This window comes from Malaya genurostris, chromosome 1, assembly GCF_030247185.1.
Source record: "Malaya genurostris strain Urasoe2022 chromosome 1, Malgen_1.1, whole genome shotgun sequence".
Lineage (NCBI taxonomy): Eukaryota > Metazoa > Arthropoda > Insecta > Diptera > Culicidae > Malaya > Malaya genurostris.
In genome coordinates this window covers 1192967-1214934 of record NC_080570.1, presented here as the reverse complement: position 1 = coordinate 1214934, position 21968 = coordinate 1192967, and the positions used below count along the sequence as shown (strand labels likewise).

Here is a 21968-nt window from a genome sequence, read left to right as displayed (position 1 = left end):
AAATAAGAACTGTGATGTTGGGAGGAACAGCTTTGCTCACGTATGAACCAAGGAAGGAGAACTACAAAACGGGAAAACCAAGTTGATTCATTGCAAAAATTTGTAAAAGAGGTACATCTGCAAAACGTTTTATCATGTGAGTAGGAAAGCTTTTTTTTTTTTTAATACATGTCACATTTAATCCTCTATTCGATAAAGAATTTAGTAAGAGATTGTAATGATTTTTGGTAAAAAAAAATCTTCATCCTCCTGGTGAAGTAATTATGCCTTTTTCTTATTATCTGTAGGAATCTTCGGGTAACATCGAAATTCAGGCAGCTTTTGAGTCTGATGGGGATTTCGTTTTTAGATTGCATTACACCGGTGTTACGGAGATTGCACTGAAAACCTATTCTCCAGTTACTTCACACCAGTGTCATACTTTTCCTAGCTTGAGTAGTACTTATAAAAAGTTCAGTGTAGCCCTGCGGAATGGAATCGTTTATCGTAGCTAAGAGTTGTTGTTTATACTTACACCATTTTCATTCGTTTATTCTTGCCGTGGTGTAGTATTGCACCGATGAAGTGAAATTTTAAAACTAAGGGCATGTTCACGAGTGTTCCAGTTCTAGATGCATAATTAATGTCTGTTTCAAAATTTATTATAACAAGACATGCTGGCAGCCCCAGCAGCGTTTTACTTGTGTTTGAAAATACAAAAAATTAAACGGCAGCGTATACCAGTTTTAAATTTGACAGTAGAACTGTTCGAATGAATAATACGAATACGTTTGTTCCAGTTCCAGTTCTATTATAGATCTCCTATATAAAACTTCAAGCTGCTGAATTTGCTCTCAAACGCCATAAGTTTGAGTTAACTGTTTAAGCCATCTATAAGATGTTGGTTCCATTTCTATGCTTTTACCACTTTTTCTAAGAACCAGTATAGCTATTCTGATCGTAGCATGCGTGTGCGAAATTTGTTCGTTTTTGTCAAAGTATTATAACAGATAAATTTTCACTTATTCTCTAGCACATTATTGAAAATTTCTGGCATTTGAAGGTTTACAGTTGAGAATTTTTAGCATTCTACTACGTTTTCCTAATGTGGCTAGGTGTACGAACAAAGAACTATTTTTTTAGGTTTTATAACAGTTTAGTTTAGCAGTGAAATCAAAAGGGTAACGATCAACAGGATCATGGATATCGTGATGGTAGCTGCTCCACCCGGTGTAGTAGAAGGAGTTGCAATCGTAGTGGTACTAGGTTTTCCACTACCCGGTGTGGTAGTAGATATTCCACTTCCAGTTGTAGTGGATATCCCACTACCAGGTGTTGTAGTAGTAGTTCCACTACCAGGTGTGGTAGTAGTAATTCCACTACCAGGTGTGGTAGTAGTAATTCCACTACCAGTTGTAGTAGTGGATATTCCACCGGCAGTTGTCGTCGTAGTCGTAGCACTTGTAGTAGTATCTTTATCTATTGACTCCGCGTATTCAGTAATAAAACTGGTTATTATCATTCCTTCGTAGCTGTCTTTCCAATCCATGTTTTTTTGGACCGATGCACGAGCAGAAGCTGCGATATCAGATGAAACGTACTGTCCCAAACTAGTCAGTAGCGCATTTAACTGTAAAAAGAACATTTAAATTGAATGTTGTTATATGATGCTCATGATTTCTTACTTTGTTCAATCCTTCCACTGTATTCGTCCGAGAGGCAATGTTTGAAATAGCGGAATTAAGGGCGTTGATGCCGAGTTTATTGACAAAATCTTTGGCCATATTTGAATCCATCAAAAATTCAATTAGGGCATCAACTCCGGAACGACTACCAGAATAAACCGATTGAATAATTCGTGTTCGTTCACTACTCTTATAGTTGATTTCGACACCAGCACCAGAGCCACCGATTGCGGTTTCCAGGAAGCTCTTCAGGAAAGCTTTGTTCTCTGAACATCCCAACGAGTCGATTATCATCGTCCTAAAGGCCCAGTTTTGTGTAGGATAGATTCGACCGTAGAGGTATGTAAATTCTTTCTCTCCAGCATCTCGCATACCATAGCAGTACACAACGCTGGCAACATCGGGGTGAACCTTTACTCCGTCCACAGCCTCCTTAGTGAGGGCTTTCTTAGTTCGATCCAAGCAGTCTGTGTTTCTGGCAATACAAGCCCACGTGGATATGGTTTGTTTCAAATATTTGGCTAGTAATGTTTCGTCTTCGGGAACTGAATCAACCTCAAGCGTTGAGTACACATTTTTAACCAGACTGTTTACTAAAACCTGAAAAGATTCCAAAGATAAGTACTACATCATTGCTTTAGAATAGTAATTATACCAAGAAATGATCGTATGCTGGAGTGTCTCGTAATTTACTGTTGAAATACGAAAACACATTGCTGGCGGCAACCCAAGGGGCATAGTGCATTTCGTTCTTCAGGTAGAGCAATACTTTCATTGTAATTTCAAAATCAAGTCGCTCGGATCGTGCTAGCCAGTAGGCATCATCGATCAACTGGGCTCGGTTCAACCGATGGATATTATCATGATTTTCTATCAAAGCGTCGATGATCAAATTCCAATTCCTAGTGTCGTAATTAACACGATAAAATCCAACCTGTTGTTTGTTAAAAATGATCCACTCGTTTTCTGGTACATTAGCCTTCAGTCGGGATGCTTTCGTGGATAACCAGTCGTACGAGTACAGATTACTGAAATCGGCTTTAGATTGAACGACGTAGTTGTACGGAATCATCCATACGTTTGTATTCGGAACTTTTCGATCATACACAAATCTCTCCTGGGAAATTATTAGATCTCCAGAATCATATGATCGTCGTACGCTTACCATTGGGTAACCTTTCTCCGTTGTCCAGGTATCCATAATTGACTTAACCGTCATCCCGTTTGGTAGGATATTTTGCCCTAGAAGTAAATTATTCAATGAAACTCATAGTGTTAGTGAACTAAATTAATAATGCCTGTAATTGCTTCCTGTAGCCCATCATACAAGTGCTCAACATTGGCATTGTTCAGTTCTCTCTCCCATAAATATTCCCGGAGACCGTTAGCCCAATTTTCTTCTCCAAGCACATGGTTCATCATATTTAATACACTTCCAGCTGAAAATTTGAAAGCTTCAGTATACAATCAACAGAGTTTGACTTTGTTTTCTCACATTTGGGATAAGCTACTCGGTCAAACAAGTTCGAGATTTCTCTTGGGGTAGCTGCATTCCAGGTCATAGGTCTGGTTGAATCCACACTATCGGAGACTAATGCAGCCTGAATAACCTGTGGATTGAAAAGTTCCCAGTATTGTTCGTTGGGGTACGCCAAGTGCGCCGCATAGTACTCGTAGAGCGTGGCAAATCCTTCATTCAACCAAATGTATTCCCACCATTCGGGACTGACCAGGTTTCCAAACCACTGGTGAGCAAATTCATGAGCAATAACAGTGGCAATATTGGTTTTTGTGCGATAAGTACTCAGCTCGGGATTGAACAGTAGATATTGCTCTCTAGAGAATGATAAATACGGAAAATAATTTATTATTCGCTCAAATCAAATTGGCTTATTCATACGTCGAAATTTTTTATTACAGGTTACTAAAAAGTTATGATTATATGGAAGTTACATGAAATGAAAACAAAAATTGATGACGATTTTAGAAGAAACGTTCAAACCTGTATGTAACTAAGCCCCAGTTTTCCATAGCTCCTGCTGCAAAATCAGGAATGGCAAACTGTTTCATTTCAGGCATGTAGTCATAGTAATCAATGTCGAGATAATCGTTGAGAGCTTGTAGGATTCGATCTCCGGCATCTAGAGCAAATTCCACTTCATCGATAGCATTTGGACGTGCGTAGACACTGTGATCGGAGGACTCTACCATTTCGAAATCTGACACTACGAATGCCAGTAGATATGTGGACATCAAAGGAGTAGTGCCAAACGAGGTGATTTCGTAGTCGTCATCCTGTGGATCAATCATGAACTCCATATTCGATCGAGCTGAGTAAGAAGAGTGATGTCTGATCGAAAAGGTAAATTTTGCCTTAAAACCTGGTTCGTCATAGCACGGAAATGCCATACGGGCACTTGTGGACTCGAATTGAGTGGTTGCCAAATATCTTGTAGATCCTTCGTTATCGGTATATGATGAAATGTAGAATCCATCCTCGTTATTAGAAAGTCGTCCAGTGAATGTAATACTCAATTTGTATTCGCCCGGATACAGAGGTGACTCGCTGTGAAATGTGAGTTGTTCAACTCTACTGTCATATGACCAATCTATCAGCAGTGGGCTTCCTTCCTCTGATACTGGAACAAGTTCAGCATTTTGAATAACCAGTGATCGATGATGTACAACTATGTCATTGGTTTGTTCGACCACTTTCAGATTAATTTGTACAGTTCCTTCGAAGTTGCGGTCTCCACGATGAATTTCGGTTTTTAGTTCAATATCGTAGTGCGTAGGATAGCTAGTCTTAGGCAGACGATACGTATTATCCACTTCCTGGAACGGGCTTAGTTCCGAGGTATCTTCATTCGTCGCTTCCGGTGCAAGAAGTGGTGGTTCCACGTCAGCCTGCTTGGAGAGAGGCCGTTCCGCTGTCACAACCACGGCAGCTAAGGCACACAGCAGAATCGTATTGGAAATGATCATCCTAATCGTCCTAGATTCGCACGAGAACTGATTTCTCTTGAGGTTTCAGAGTTCAATTTAATGTCTTCTAAGTATCATCGTATTGATTGTTCTAGGGCTTTAAATGATAGATAAGATATTGTCGATGGGTTATGGCCAAATCGATAGTGCTAAGATGGTACTTGGATCCGATTGATCACACACGCTATCGTTCCAAGAAATAATATGTAGTATACGATTGACGAATAAAATGAGTATTTATTGAGCATTTCACTTTATTGACTAGCGTGCAGTAGATCTTACGCACACATTACGTGAGAGCTATTTAACACTTTTCAACATAGTAACGTTTTCGGTGAGTCACTGTGACCGTATTTCAATAAGAATATCAATAAATGATATAGAAAGTAGGTCCATAACAAAACTGGAACTTTGAATTGGTAAGTATTCATTATGGATTAGTAAGGCCATTGGTATTTCCTTTTCAAAGTTTTTGTTTTAATCTCCTCATTCGCCTTCCAATCAGGTAGATTAATTTTTGGCTGTTAGTGTTGTTTTCTTTTTCGAGTATTTAAATAACAAATTGACCTTAAACATTGAGAATGATTTTGAATAACAGTCAAAATATGTGAGATCTATTGCTATCTCTGCGTGCATTTTGTTAGGTAAGAGAAATCATTGAATTACTTGGGAATGGTTTATGGGCCACTTGAGAACCCAACATTTACCACTTATCGGGCCGGGATCCGATAAACTGAAAACTTAACTAACTTATCTTTAACGCAGATTCGAGGATATGAATTAAAACTTCGATTCTTTTATCAAAGTGAGATCAACAACTGACGTAAATCGGTAAAAAGATTTGCAAATTGGAAGACTATAGATTGTTTTTCAGATTCTGTACTTGTTTTTTCGGAGTCACTGTTTGAAAATAGTAAAGCTCACTAGCATATATCCCCGGAAACCGGGTATTGATGACATTCAAAAGCACCTGATAGTAGGGAAGAGTCGGCAGCCATGGGCTGGTGTATGTCTTGGACCACTCATGTTTTATCGAAAAGTATTGAGGGAATTTATTTGAATTTTTTATTGTATGTAAAGTGAGTAATTTTTGTGAACTCCATCCAAATTTCATCCAAAATATTTGAAAATATTACTAAAAAAAACATAACCTCAATTTTTCGGCGATTATGTGAATTACTGGTTTTAAAATTTTTTATCATTGAATTGACTAAATGTTTTTACCTTCAGTTTTGCATTGAGGTATCAGAGAATATAATTTTATAGATTTCATTACAATTCGAATGTTGCAAAAATGCTTAATAAAAAAAATCTTAGAATGCACAATCGGATGCCCTGGGCCACTGCTCATAAACAGAGAAAAAAATAGAGAAAGAATCAGTAACAGCCCCGAAATGTGCAGTTTCGGAAGTAAGAAGTCTTCAACACCTTAGGAAAAAAAAAAAACGCTAAGTGAATGTAGTGCGTCTTAGTGTAGAAACTAATTTTGTCTCAAATAAATTCGCAATATCGCATGATACTTAAGGGGCGGGTAGAGTCTAACACTTTTGAAAAATCATTTATTATTTTCTTTATATTTTCTTATAGTAAAACATTTGAAGAATTTTCTGTGAAATTTCCAAGCCTATTGGATCGAAACTCTGGAAGTACCTTTATCTCATTCTACGAAGAAGCAAAAGCTCGGCGCACAGGTCCAAGATTTCTACTTCGATTGACTTCAAAACTTGACAAAACATTCATGAAATGTTCGTTATAATGAATTATGAAAGAAAAAATATGATTTTTTGAAAATGTTAAACCCTTCGGGCTCCCTGGAGTAATTAATTGTTATTAATTTTATAGACAAAAACCTTTGAACGCGTTTTCCTCGAAAGCAGGTTTTGAAAGTCCGTGTCCTTCGTCATTCAAAAACTACTGCACCATTTTTTTTCAAATTTTGCCCACACTTTCTACATATAAAAAACCAGACCCCAACGTATTTCTTTTCGTTGTTTGTTACTTTGGGAAGGTTTACCAGCTACAAAATGGTGGATTTTTTCGTGAAAAATCGTTGTTTTCACTTTGAACTGCGTTCATTTGTTCACTTCTGATTAGTCTGCGCTGAGATACAGTGGACACCCCAAATCATGATTTTTAAGAAGCGTTCTCAGAACAACCTCTTGACCGAATTATTTCTCAATATTTTTCCACGAAAAAAATTAAAAATGTTGTTCGAATGATGCTTTTTATCTTTCAAAACCTTTGCATTTACTTTGTTGAATGATAATTCTGGAAAAAATCGCAAAGATGATGATTTTTTTCATCGTTTAGACCCTACCACCCCATTAACATCATTACTTACGACATTATTTCTAGTATGGAAAATTTAAATTCGTAAGCAAATACCTCCCTAATCATAGTTTTCTTTACAAGGAACAGTATTATTCAAAGTTTTATCAATTGAAACAATTATAAATTCTATAATGATAGTTGTGACTTGGGGCATTTTTCAACAAATTTTCAAGGTCAACTTTATGTATAAATTAAAAAAAGAATCTGTTTACAAAAAAAATCACAACGAAAGTAAGAAGGTACCAGAGTGCGGAAATTTTAAATTAAAAAAATTATCAACCGAAAATGACGCTAGGTTACTGTTTATTGTTTTATCCGTCCGTTCTCATGACTGGATGGGAAAATTATGAGCGTGCTGTTATATTACATCATAGCCTGCTGTGATCAAGTTGGAATCATAGTTCTAAAGAAAGAACTAAATGTACTAAATACTCTGAGTCAAATAAATATTCAACAGTTACCGACTCTCTCCTACCCTACAATTTTCCATTTGAATTTAGGTTTCAGAAAATTTTTCCAGCATTCCCAGAGAAAACGAAATGAATTGAGTCCGTTAGGTCAACAAGAATGGTTACTTCGTACATTTTTGCATTTGATGAGTAATTACGCAATTCCTGGACAGGAAGTCAGAACTGGACAAACAAGGCTTTTCACTCAAATTACTAGCTTTGCGAAAAATAGACCAATCAGGCCCGAGTAATCGATACGAGTTCTGTTCAAAATAATTTGACCACTACCGCAGGAGATTCCCTCTTGTGTGTCCAGAATCGGATATCGATGGTGGTGGCTTCACTTTAATTTTTAACACTAATAACAGAGAAATTTCGAGTAGTTTTAAATCATTTTAACCCCCTAAATTTGTGAAAATTGGTCTATGTGTGTTCCATTTTCAGCTTATTGATCATTTCCTCCAGGGCTATATGCAATCATTGCGACCAATCGATTTACGAACCGAAACGAGTTTAGTGAACTAGATTGTTGACCTATATTGATTTACTTGAATTCATGCGTCAAATTCATGCGTCAATTTCTTGAATTTCAAATGAACGTTCAATTTTAAATAACGCGATTTTCGATTTAAAATTTATTTAACACAAATACAGAACAATTCAACATGCTTCAGTATTCTGAGTACTGATAAATCTACGTCAGTGAGTTGTTAAGATTTAATAAATCTAGATATGTTCACATGCATCCAAGAATTCTCTGCACGGAACGACCGAAATTAGCTCTGCGCCTAATTCGTATTACTGTTTTTGAATTAGTTGATTCTAACAACAAAATTTCCAAAATAACTATAAAATTAGTTAAAATGTAGAATTTACTGTGCTGAAAAAAACTCTTATTTTTAGAGAATGTGTTTAGTTGGCGAATATTCTGGACACAAACCAGCAATATTTCAATCCAACACGAAATTCTCATTGACAACTAATTTCGTTATTAAAATCAGAAACTTTGATTCTATTTATCTATCACCGTCATTACTGAAGGACAGCAGTGTCAAAGCAAAACAATCCATTAAAAAGCTAAAAGGGACAGTCTTGTTGAAACTGCTCGCAAATTGTTTAGATGTTTTTCGCATGTGTTACGTAAACTGTTAGTGGAAAGTGTATTTATTCAGAATTTGTGCGCACTTGAAGCGATTGTGCGTAATAATGTTTTTACGCGGAACAGTGATGTGAATTTCGAATGTTTCACTCTAATTGTGATGAAGGTTTTTTGTATCTTCAAACCTTCCGAGCTGCGCCGTCCGGTGTACTATTTGTATTCGGTTTTTGTTTTCCGAGTGCTCAAAGTTTTCAGTGAGAATGAAGAAACAGTGATTTAGAAGAAAAAAAATTCAAAAAGATGTTTACGTTTCGTTTATGTCTTTTTCTCCAACACAACATCGTATTTATACCTGCCAATATAGAAAAGACAACCGCGTCTGAATTTTTTTCGGCAGTAGTGTGCCATCTAGTGGCTAGTAGTCATTAAGGTGTTACCGTTTCGGTGACAGGGCGCCATATAGCTGCAGATTGCAGAAGCCAATTCAACCATTCATATTGGTTGAAAACAACATTATATTTCTTTAATTCAACTAAAAAATTAGTTGACTGGATATGAAGTGTGCCTTAGCTAAGAAATGACAGTACGTTTAATTTGTGAATTCAACTAAAAAAAATAGTCATTTCAACAAATATTTTATTATTATTAAGGGAATGAGAATAAAAAATCTAAATCAGCAAAAGTAAGATTTTTTTAGTTGTCTCAAAAAATAACTAACTAAAATCAGCAAATCAACTAAATTTTTCGCGAAAATGCTGATTTCGGTCGTTCCGTGTGGTAAAAAGAAATCTGTATCCAAACGTGATCTATCTGGTGACTTTTATATGACTCTTGAGTGCGATATGTGCTCGTAGTACTGTATACAGAAAATTGACAGTCTCGAGATCTGTGGAGGCTCCTACTCATCCAAAACCACCTTGGAATAAGGGCCTTAAGATCTACGAACGTGATCGATAATGTTAGAGAGTTTTCGTTTGTGGCACTGCTTCATCCAAAAACTACCTGTTTTTTTTTTGAAAAAGCTAGATTCTTGTATGCGATCTATCATCCGAACGTCATGTACTACTATTTTTGGATTTGTGCTATGCAATCTATAGGTATTCTAGCTCATCGTCCAAAATGTATGACGAATGTCTTGGACAGCTGAGAACATCGCTGGAACAGATGAAATTAAACAATAAAGCATTATGTAGCTCTACGATTATGAATAGCATTAATTAGCTGCCTATGGGTCGTGCAGATCTTAAGACCTGTTTTCAATGTTTCTTGAACAATGGGGAACATCGTAGAACAGATGTAAGTAGGCTAATAAGCAGTAGGTCACTGAAACAACAATAAAACTACCTGTTTTCACTGAAGTAATTTGACGACTATAAACATCTCTAGGACATGTATGTAGTTCTCAAATTATGAACAGCAAACAAAAAGTAGACATAGTTGTTACTGTGGAGCGGTGTAGATCTTATGGACAATATTCCTAGTAGTTCTTGGATCTTGGAATATTAGTCCTAGATTCTTTTGCGTGTGGACGTAGTTGAATTTTTTTATGTTAATAATAATAAAATCAAATGAAATGAACTTCGGAGCATATGCTTATTAATGTAATTGATAATAAATGTTAAGACTATTAAATTGTTTCGTAAAACGGATATATTCAGACAATTTAGAGTCTACTTCTATCGATTTCATTAGTACCATATGTTAACCAATTGTCGATTGATTGCAACCGATACAATCAGAATTGTAACCGAAAATGAAAATTGGATCGCTGCTGAACCAACATTTTCCTCTAGCCAGCTTTCAATAACGCCAAAGTTTTTCCCAGTCCAAATAAAATTTTCAGACGCTAGCTCTCTAGCCGTAGAAATTTCAACATCGTTCAAATAGTTGCCAGCATCCAATTTTGCGATTAACGTTTCGAACTGAAATTGAACAGAAAAAAATATCAATTTAACTCTAGCATGTATCATCTACTCGTTTCCGTTACCGCTTCGTTGTGCTCCTTGAGAACGACTTGACGGGCCATTCCGGTAATCGCTGCTCCTATTGCTCGAGCACCAAAGCTTCCGCCGTTGTACAGCCTATTGATGGTTTCTGCATTCTCCGCTATAAATTTCATTGCAGTTTCCAACCCAACCTTTCCATTGTTATAAACGGAACTTAGCACACGCGCTCGTTCCTGTCCTCGATAGTTGGAGTCTCCTGTTTCATCAATAGAAGATTCCAAATATACGGTGAGCAAAACAGCATTCTGCGAGCATCCCAATGCAGTCATCAGTAATGTCCTTTCGGCCGGATCTTGTGATCTCTGCATACGATCCCAAACGAATAGGAATGTGTCGTGATCCGCGTAACGTAACCCGTTGCAGTAAATTACCCCTTTGAGATTGGGGTCGATGTCATTGGTTATGTTTGAAACTACCTCGAGAAGTTTGTGCTGCGTCTGTGTGATACATTCATCCGAATCCATTAGACAAGCCCAGTTGATCAATATGTTTCGTGTTAGTTTATCGAAATGAGATTCATCAGCCTTGTCCGATAGACCAAAATGATGGAAGGATGAATCGATAAAATTCCAAATGAATTTCTTAAAAAGATTATATTTCGAGGATCCTGAAAGCATTCGGTTGAGATATTCCATTCCATTGTTCGCTGAAGCCCACGGAATGTATTCTGTTTCCTTAGCGAGATACTCAATTAGCTGCAAAGCAATGTCGTACTTGATGTAACCAGCTCGCGCAAGATTAAGCGAATCATCAATCAACTGAGCCCGATTCAGATGATGGATGGTTGAGTAATCTCCTTGATTAAGTTCTTGAATTATCAAATACCATAGATTGTCATCATAATTGACTCTGTAATAACCTGTCTGTTGTTTGTTGAAAATTACCCAATCATCGTTACTCCAATCGAGCGACGGCATTGGTCGTATTTCGTCTATGTTTCCAATTAACCAATTTAGAGGCCAAGTTGAAGAAAAGTTGGCATGCTTTCTGGTGGCCAGGTTGTATGGAATGTACCAGGTCTCGTTGGCACCCTGTTCGGAGTTTTTCAATAAAAAGCGTTCTTGACGAAGTTCGATAGCACCGGTAGCATCACGCGTAATATGTAGTACCGGATAGCCATTTTGGTTGGCCCATGAGTCCACGATATTTACGACTTTTATTTCGCCAGAAAGTGCATTAGTTTCATCAACTGCTTTTTGAAGTCCTAACGCTAGATCTACTGGAGTGGCCGATTGGAACTGTTTGGTTTCCAAATAGTACCTTAATCCGGTGCGAAAAACCGGGTCTCCTAAAGCATGTTGTAACTGGCGCAGAACGGATCCGGCTGTCGAATGAGATAGTTGGTTAGTTGCTTAGAAAAAAGAAATCGATAAGAAAGAAAATAAAACCAGTATCTTATCTTCCGAAGCACCAATCTTGTCTCGGTGTAAGGATGTCATAAACTCACCTTTATCATACGCGATGTCATCGAACAATCCAGAGATAGCGACCGGTGCTTCGACATAGCAATTCATTGGACGTGTTGATTCTAGTGCATCTGATTGAAACGCGGTTTGCACAGCTTCGATGTTGAACATGTCTAAAATGCGTAGCTCAGGATATGCTATATCTGAGGCTATGTACTGCATAAGTGTAGCGAAGCCTTCATTCAGCCATAGGTAGCTCCACCAAGCAGGTGACACGAGGTTACCGAAAAACTGATGGCCGTACTCGTGAGCAATTATGCTGGCTGTTCGTTTCATCTGATTCACTGGTGACTTTGAAGAATTGTAGAGAAGGACCTCTTCCCGATAGGTGACTAGACCCCAGTTCTCCATAGCACCAGCGGCAAAGTCCGGAATGGCGATTTGGTCCAGTTTTGGGAAACTATAGTTGACTTGGAGAAAGTCTTCCAAGGCATTGATCACCTTAACTCCCGCTTCAAGGGCAAAATTCAGATCACCATTGGCAATAGCAGTCGGAATTGCATAAACCGACTGACGGTTGGTAAAGTCACTGACATTGTCGAAATCCGATACCACAAACGCTAGAAGATAGGTTTGCATTGACAGTGTCTCTTGAAACTCGGTTGTTGTGTAGTTTTCCTTAATTCTGTAAATTTGAGACTTTGAATTTTATTGGATCAATACGAAAATATTGACTTTTGCATACACGGTCGATATTACGGGCATATTCGATATAGCATGATAAATGTTTCCATGAGTCAGTTTCAGGGCAATCGGCGCTCGAATGCCAGGTTCGTCATAACAAGGAAAAGCATGTCTAGCATCGGTTGACTCGAATTGTGTGGTGGCGATCCAGCTTATATCTCCATTCGGATTCGTGTATGATGACCGATAGAATCCTCCGTTATCACTACGGAGCACTCCATGATATTGAATCTCCAGCGAATGCACCTCCAATTTAAGAGTTGTTGGAGCATGGATGACTAAAAATTCCAAATCTTCAACAGTGGAGAAACTTGCATCGTCATCAATTATTATAGTTCCATTAGCTTCGCTCAGTTTCACATGTGTTACAGTGATTTGGCGGTAATGTAATGTGATATCACGGACATTTTCTTCTAAAACTTGCAATAAAATGATAACTTTTCCTTCAAATTCAAACTGGTTCGGACTAGCGTTATCATGAATGTGTGTTGTTAGCTCGATGTTGTACTTCAGTGGGAATGTCGTATTTGGCAGTCGATAACCATATTCTATCGTATCCAATTTGGTGGTCGCTTCGGTCTGTCTCACTCGTGATGGCACACCGGAACAGCTAAGTTTAGCTAGAAGAAGTAGCAACAGACCGGACGTTTTGAACATGTTGATGAAATGAGAACTTAAAAGTAACTGATTTACTCCTTCCGTAGCTGCACTGATTTTCTGTGAGAAGCAGAATCATCTTAGTACATCATTAAATATCTTATCAACTGTGTTATCGGGAATGAGTTTCCATCAGGGAAAAGATTGTTTCTTCAAGATGCTTGATCGTGGCGGCTCAGTTTCACTGTCGTAGGGGTTTTTTTTTGCAGGTACATATTAGATGGTTGCCAAACGTCATCTGAGACACTGGTTACAGGTTTTGAGTCATTCACGATAACGGGAAACTTGCGTCCCTTGCATCTACTGCTTATCAATACGGTGCTATTTTACGGAGGTGTTCTTTTGTAGCTAGAGAAATTATATTAGGTAATAAAAGAAGTTTATCTTTTGTCGGAATTATTGGAAGGTCGAAATGATGATAAAAGTTATACTTTCTTACACATTTTACCGCATCGTTTTAAGATTCTACTTACAATCTTTGGAAAACAGCCTGGATCGCTTAGATTTTAGTTTTGAGTTTCACAAAATACAAAATACAATACAAAACACAAAATAGAAAGAAAAACGTGTGATGAAAAGGAGTACGAAGTCAGAAAGTGTTGACAGCTGTTTTTTTTGTATCACTGACGACATTGATGACGGAAACGTACAAACGACTGAAAGTCGGAGCTAGGTGATTCGGACTGGCTGTGAATGCGTCGAAGAGTAAATACATGCAAGCAGGGGTGGTTAGTTCTATGAAATTTAGGGGGGGGGCACAAAAAATTATTACTACAGATCATTGAACTTTGCAATATATAAAGCATTTTTATAGAGGAAACGGAGAGGTTAGAGCAAATAAAAAGCAACCAAGTCAAAATCACAAACATTTTCCTTACTATTCCAGTAATAACCAATATTCGATTGTAGTAAATTAGTTTAAAAATTTGAGAAACTTAGTTAAGAAAGTTGTCGTATATAGTCTTGCAGACATTTTTTTTTGCTGTGCAGACTTTTGAAAATCGAGACTTTCGTCAAAATTTATAGACTTTTGAAAATTTTGTGCCCCTTTTGCTCGCCAAGTCTGTTTTGCGTATCATACTAAAGATACAAAAATTCATCTAAGACATGAAATGTGCATCTTTTCCTTAGCTTTCAAATAAGCAATTCCATAAAACAACCTTTTTAGGTTATATAATGAAAAAAGTTAAAAATAATAAACAAATAAAAAAATTTCAAACTTGGGCCTAATTTTTTTGCTTTTTTCGTTGAAAAAAGAAACCTTAGGGGTTTAACTGAATCTTGGCAAAGTTTCAGAGTGGAAAGATCAATACTTTCGGAGCAGCGAATTTTTCAATTACGACCCGCACGCGTGGAGCGTACCGCAGCACATTTCGCTCGGATACGGGCCTAACTTGTCGACACATGTCGCGCCACAAATCGAATCCTAACTTTGTCATTTTATTGTTAGCAACGTTTTAGACAGAAAACGAGACATAAAATTTTTCCACAGTTGCAATTTTTCTATGATTTGTTTTTTCTGGTTTACAAAAAATCAATACTTCAAACGTGTCCTGGGAAGAGAATATTTTCATTTTTAATTCCTTGTTTCGGTGCGGCTCAACATAGTAAAACGATTTTGTTCCAGAAATAGTTTAACATTTTTCGAAACGATTTTATGAAATTTCTCTGCTTTTACAAAATCTTCCGAACATTTGTATACGACTGAAATATTGGGTAGAGAAGATGCTTTCCTAGCCCACTCGTACAATTCATTCGCGGTCGAAATTTGACAATCATTGATTATTTGTAAACTTGCGCGACGTGTCATTCTTTTGATAGTTCCTCCAGCACCGTCGCATGGCCCTTTTCCATAAGCTGTCACGTTAAAATTTCACTGTGCAAAACGATGTAAATCATGCTCGTGATGAAAAATATTCGCAAAGTGTTTTACTTTTTTGAACTTTTGCACTTGCGTATATGTGGTTAGTATTGTGAAAAATTGCATTTAGAAATAATTTCTAATGTTATATGATCGATTTTGCTGTTCATTTTATAATAGAAAACAATGGGGAATATAGTCGCTAGGTCGTTGTTCCAATGGAAGCCAGTTGTGGCGTTTTGAATAACGAAGGCATAATTTTCCGCAAAATCGCAAATTATTAAACTTTCGTCACTCTTCAAATTTTTTTTCACATTTTGAAAATATGAAGTTTGTTTTCGAGCAATGAAAGAATGTTTGAGAAATATTCTTGCAGCTTTGCAAAAATGTTCGACAATTATATCAGTAACTGTTGTTATTTTTTCCAAACATATTTTTGGTTTCATAACCCATTGTTTGTGCGCGATTTAGTTGACTTCATTCTTTTCGAAAACTACATGAATTTTATTTTGACATCTGATCATTAGTTGGACATTTTTTACATTGCCCAAAAAAGCATTTTTCACTTGGGTTTTTGCATAAAAAATGTAGCAAAATATTTCCGTAGTGGCAAACACGATAATCGTTGCTGATCATTAATTTGAATTCATTTTTACACCGCGATCTTAACTGAAACGTTGCTAGCAATAAACTGACAAAGTTAGGGTTCGATCTGTGGCGCGACATGTGTCGACAAGTTAAGCCCGTATCCGAGCGAATTGCGCTGCGGTACGCGTGCGGGTCGTAATTGAAAAATTCACTGCTCCGAAAGTATTGATTTTTCCACTTTGAAACTTTGCCAAGATTGAATTAAACCCCAGGTTCTTTTTACAACAAAAAAAAACAAAGAAAAAAAATTAAGCCCAAGTTTGAAAGTTTTAATTTGTTTATTAATTTTTAACTTTTTTCATTATAACTTTGAATTTTGCATGGCTGATTTTGCGTGCAATGCTCCATATGAATGAATTTCATGTGATTCACTTTTCCTCTTTTCACGTAATGTTCAATCGTGTAATCGGTCATGATGATTTGGTTCGATTGTCAGTATGATAATTTGGTTCTTCTCCGTTGGTTTGAAACACAGTACCAGTCATGAATGATTCGAATCAATCAAAACGTTTCAAATAGAACAATACTATGAACGGACTATAATACACATATTTCTATTGATAGACAATAGACAAGTGGCAAAGTTACAATGTTATATTAGATAGCCGAGGAATTAAATACTCATTTTATTCATTCAGATAACAAGTTGTTAAGTACAATTACATACTGTATTTTGATAACGATTATATGGTTATCAGTAGAGCACTTCATCATCCACTTCGTTACGATAAGGCACTTACAATGATGAAATTGACAGTGGTTAAACAACTGTATGTACTAGATGCACTGTATATCTATTGAATACAGAAGTGAATTAGTTCACACAATGTTCATCAGTTGTATTGTTTCTGGTATGAGGAAATTATCAGAATGCAGTTTTGATTGTGAAGAGATTTTTAGTACATATTCAAAAAAATTCGTTAACAAAAATTCAGATAATTGAACTTATCAAAACAGAGAGCACCACCATGCATATAGATAACATTGCTTTTTGGGCTCCACCATCAAATTCGGTTGTTGTTTTCACGTTAGACACTGCTGTAGTAGTTTCGAGCAATGCCGAACTCGTGGGCGCGGTTGAATCATCGATTGTTGTCCAGGTTGAGCTTATAGTTGTTGTGGGCGAAGTTGTAGTAACGGTTGTCCTTGTTCTTGTTAATGCAGCGGTGGTGGTTGTTGTTGTTTGGGCGATACTGGTTGTTGTGGATGACGTGGTTTGTATCACGACAGTCGTCGTCGGTTCTTCGGTAGGTACCGGATAGAATGCCTCTAACCAATCCTCAATTTCTTTTCCTTTTGATGAAACCCATTGTAAGTTTTCACTCGATTGCTCCAGGGCTCTCAGAATGTCAGCGTCACGCAGCAGACCGGCTTTGGAGAGCTGATCAATCAAATCTTGGAACTGACTATTCAACTCTCTATCCACAATATATTTTGCTATCCCTGTGATTGCCACTCCAATGGCGCGACCTCCAAAATTACCCTTGTTGTATCTGGAAGAACAACTTTTATAAATGACCTTGTAAAAAATATAATAGCTAACTAAACATACAATTCATTGATTTTCTCCATGTTCTGCGCAAAGAACTGTAGAGCCATTTCGGTTGCTTTTTTACCACTTGAATACACAGCGGTAAAAATTCGTTCTCGTTCTTGACCAAAATATTTCAATTCTTCGGTCTCGTTGGCTATGGATGTGTTAAGGAACAGTTGCTTCAGCTCAATACTCTGAACGCATCCAAGCGCATTGATCAAATCGGTACGGAATTGTTGGTCCTGAGAAGCCTGCATTTTTCGCCACACCGCCAGAAACATTTCCCTATCGAAAGTTTTGATTCCGTGACAATAAATGACACTACGAAGATCGGGATCAACCTGGATGGAAGGTGTTTCCATTGACGCTATCAAGATTTCCGCTGTTCTGTTGAGACATGCTGTGGAGCCCACCGTACAAGCCCATCCGGCTGCCAGTTCTCTTGCTTGACGGGTGAAAAGATCGTCATTGGAATGAGTCACTAAACCAAGTTCCGAAAACACTGGATTTATCACAGAGAGCAGATATTTTTTCAATAACTGCAATTGAGTTGAGCCGGAGAAGAGTCGCATCAACACGGCTAGATTCCTATTGGCAGCCGCCCAAGGTACATAGTCTCTTTCGTGAATAAGATATGAGATGAGTCTCAAGGCAGTATCGTATCCCAAACGGCCCGATCGAGCTAGATTGAGGGAATCATCGATCAACTGCGCTCGGTTTATATTATTGATTGCTGAAACGTTTCGATGCAGTTGTGTTATGATCAAATTCCAAAGCCGTTCATCATAATTCACCCGGTAGTACCCGGTTTGTTGTTTGTTGAAAATCATCCAGTCCGAGGATGTCCAATCTTCTACTGGAAGTGTGGTACTGTTTGTAATTAACCACCTTGAATGGGACGTTGAAGTGAAATTGGGATGTTTTGCTGTGGCGAAATTATACGGTAATATCCATGTAGCTCCAGTAGTGTCGAATGTTTTGAGAAGGTAACGTTCTTGGGTTAAGTGCACATTCAAATCAAGGCTTCTTGACACGTGTAGAACCGGATAACCACTTTGCTCGGTCCATGACTTCAGGATATCCCAAGCGGTAATGTTTAGTGGAAGTGCTACATCGGTGTCATTGTCGATAGCTCGCTGAATTGCATCAGCAAAATCTTTTGGCTGAGCAGCCTGAAATGCATTCGCGGTTAGATAGTTCATCAACGCCTGTCGGAAAGTTTCCAATCCAAATGTATGCTCAAACATTCGCATCATAGATCCACCTGTTAATTGTTAAGCAGGAAAATTGTTTTATGAAATTTCTGTGAATCAAAGTCGTAGTCGAAACTGTACCTTTATCGTAAGCAATGTTGTCAAAAACATTGGCAATTTGTGTTTGAGTATTGACGTAGAAAGTCATTGGGTGAGACGATCCTAGTGAATCAAATTCAAAGGCGTTATGCATTTTTTGAACCGGATAAGTTTCGCTAATACGTAACTCTGGGTACGCTCGATCTGAAGCTAAATACTCAAAATACCTAGCAAACCCTTCCTTCATCCAGAGATAACTCCACCAGGACGGCGAAACCATATTTCCAAAGTATTGATGACCGAACTCATGGCCGACGACTGTGGCTATCGCATGTTTCTGCTTCAATGGTGAGGATTGATTGTTGTAGAAAAAATTTTCCTCTTTATATGTAACCTGTAACAATTGAGACTGTATCAACAGTTCTAGACACATTTGAGCCCTGGTATACCAATCCATAGTTTTCCATCGCTCCCGCAGCAAAATCAGGTACAGCCACTTGATAAATCTTTGGCAGTGCGTAGTTGGTTTCCAAGAACTGCTCCAGGATGTTCAGGATCTTATATCCAGCTTCCAGAATAAAGTCACCCTCGCCATTCCGGATAGCATTGTAACGAGCAAAGATGCGCTGGCGGGGATAGTGTTCGGAAGAAACGGACGCAAAATCGCTCACAATAATTCCCAGCAGATAAGGTTGCATTTTAGGCGTATCGTCGAACACGGTTTTGTTGTAACCCTCGATTGGTCTGCATGAGCCAAGAAATAAATTTAAATAGTTATGCCGTTAGAAGTTTTGATTGGGAAACTAAAGCGTATTCAACACCGGAATGTAGATATAATTATATCAAAATATCAAAATGTTTAGTTAATGTTTCACTTCACTTTCCCACTCACCCCGGTTGACTATCAACTGGAAGACTGTTAGATAGAACCATATATTTTGCACCATGGATGATCGTCAGTCCGATGGGAGCTCGTATGCCAGGCTCATCGTAGCAAGGAAACGCATGACGCGCGTCGGTTGATGAGAACTGCGTCGTGGCAAGCCAACGAGTCTTTTCGTCGTCATCTATGTACGAGGACCGATAGAATCCAGCGTTGTCGTTTCGCAGTTCACCATTGTATTCGAATTCAAGAAAATATGTCCCCTTTAAATCGGCACCCGGCGGTGTCACTGTCACAAATTCTCTCACTGGGTCCAGAGTAAAACTACTGTTGTCATTTAATAGCACATGTTCGGTTCCATTTCCGAAAAAGGACCATAATTTAACGTGGGTGATAGTGATCTTGCGGTAGTGCACCGTAATACTACTGTTGCGCTCGTCTTTAACGAACACTTGCATCTTGACCTTTCCATCGAAACGAAACTGTCGATCGCTACCGTCCTCGTGGATGTACGTGGTCAGCTCAAGGTCGTACCGCAACGGGTAGCTATTGTTGGGTAGTCGATAGTTCTCGCCTTCCAACTGAGCTTGTACGACGAACCAGCCCGAGCACAGCACCGCGGTTGCAATCGACAGCAGCAACAGCCTTTCCATCCTAACCGTTCAGCTAACTTTCGAATACTAATCGCCAATTGCAAGTAGTCAATAATTGTTGTCTTGTATCGTTCGGTGTGTTATCTGAATCTGCTGTGTTTTGCAACAGTATGTTGGTGATTTCGATTGACGAAATTGTTGATATGAGCTGCATAGATTTCATCAACATATTTTTCACTTTAACATTAGTACTACAATAATTTCCGAATACTATTTACCCCACTTAGTTTATGGCAATGAATTGATTTGAAATATGAAATCTTTTTAAATAGATGAAGAAAGTCTTATTTTGAGTTGAAAAAATAAACGGATCGAATATGAAACAAGGATAAATAGTTCGGTTGATACCTGGCACGATTAGTACAGGAACGCTTTTGAATAGTTCAAGGAAAGCCCTGTGAACAAATCATATGAACCAGCATAATTCAATGGAAAATGACGAATTCATCAATTATATATCTAAAATTAATGCACTTTACGTATCAGTTATAAATTTGTAACAGATTCCACTAGATTTTATCAGCGGCTGATAGTGCGACTGACAGTGATTTGCTGTCAAATTAGTATGTGATATCAGCATTCCCGACGACTTTACAATTTCGTATTGCTGTCGCATACATCAACGGAAGACATCCGCAAGGTGTCACCTGTCGGTGTTTGCACGTGTTGTAATAGTCAATTCAAAACTTCTTGTTTTGTTTTGTGGTTGGCGGCTACCTTCGCAGCTAAGTCTTAAAAATATTATTGGCTACTTGAACAGTGAAATTAAAAATCACTTAAAAGTTTACGCTTCAAACGAGAAAATCTTGCTCAGTGTCTGAAGCTGTAATAAACTGCCTAGGGAGGATATAATTAATTACCTTTTAGAGAGTCGGTCCTAGACAAACATAGAGTTGTGGCGCATTTTATTTGGCAGTAAAACTCGCCATCGTGTTCGGGAATGAATCCGGCTCCGTTGGCCGGAAGCTTGAGGTAAGTAGAAATATTTTCGAGAATGGCATGTTGTAATAATTACAGTATATTTTAATTCGATGATTACCTGTACTCAACCCAGAAATAAATTAAACGTAAGTATTCTCTCTTGCAACTGCAATTATTTGCGCTGTAAACTCGAACATTATTCAAGTGAAAAATATTTTTTGCAAAAAAAATTATGTGCATTTTCAAATATCCATAAGTTGGCCCAAAACATTATGATGCTAAAGTATTTAGCCGATCCGTCAGAGCTTGTCCAACATAGAATTTATATTTATATCATTTATATCAGTTAGTGCGCTAAATTTGATTTTGAAAAAAAATTCATACAATTGAGATTTTACATTCGACATATGTAAGTATATTGTAAGTATATTAGAGTATTCAGTTTTGAACATTACTTTTTTGAGCGGTTGGTGGATGTGCAATATCAGAGTTGAACTCTACTGATATTTTCATAAATTTTCAGATGGTTGGGTTAGAGTAGTAAGTGTTTGTTTTTCCAAAAGTCTTATTTTTTATTTACCAAGGATTGTTTGAATTGATCGCTCCGAATATCCAATGAGTTTTTCAACATCGAAGATGATTTTTTTTCAACTTTCAATACTCAGCAAAATGAGTTATCAGTAATGAAACAGTAAATGTTTTACCTGAACTAGTATAATATTTGTATATTTCAAAATACTTAAAATATTATTTTTGGTTTAGTTGTAGATTTGAAAAACTGTGACAACGATTATTGTATCTCATCACCTATCACAATTGTCACTTTCCTAGATAC

At 37.6% G+C, this 21968-nt stretch overlaps 1 protein-coding gene across 1 annotated transcript; it reads right to left on the bottom strand.

Annotated features, from left to right (window-relative positions):
- Positions 1 to 619: 619 nt before the first annotated feature.
- LOC131428569 (uncharacterized) lies at positions 620 to 20243 on the bottom strand. Its single transcript, XM_058592877.1, has 15 exons — positions 19569 to 20243; positions 19126 to 19420; positions 18719 to 19070; positions 17403 to 18648; positions 16794 to 17343; positions 12686 to 13401; positions 11982 to 12625; positions 10516 to 11858; positions 10223 to 10450; positions 3667 to 4685; positions 3160 to 3500; positions 2963 to 3103; positions 2320 to 2906; positions 1665 to 2264; positions 620 to 1609 (listed from the first exon to the last, which is right to left on the bottom strand). The coding sequence occupies exons 1-15, from the start codon at positions 20210 to 20212 to the stop codon at positions 1136 to 1138; spliced, it is 9180 nt and encodes a 3059-aa protein (XP_058448860.1). The 5' UTR covers positions 20213 to 20243; the 3' UTR covers positions 620 to 1135.
- Positions 20244 to 21968: the final 1725 nt, after the last annotated feature.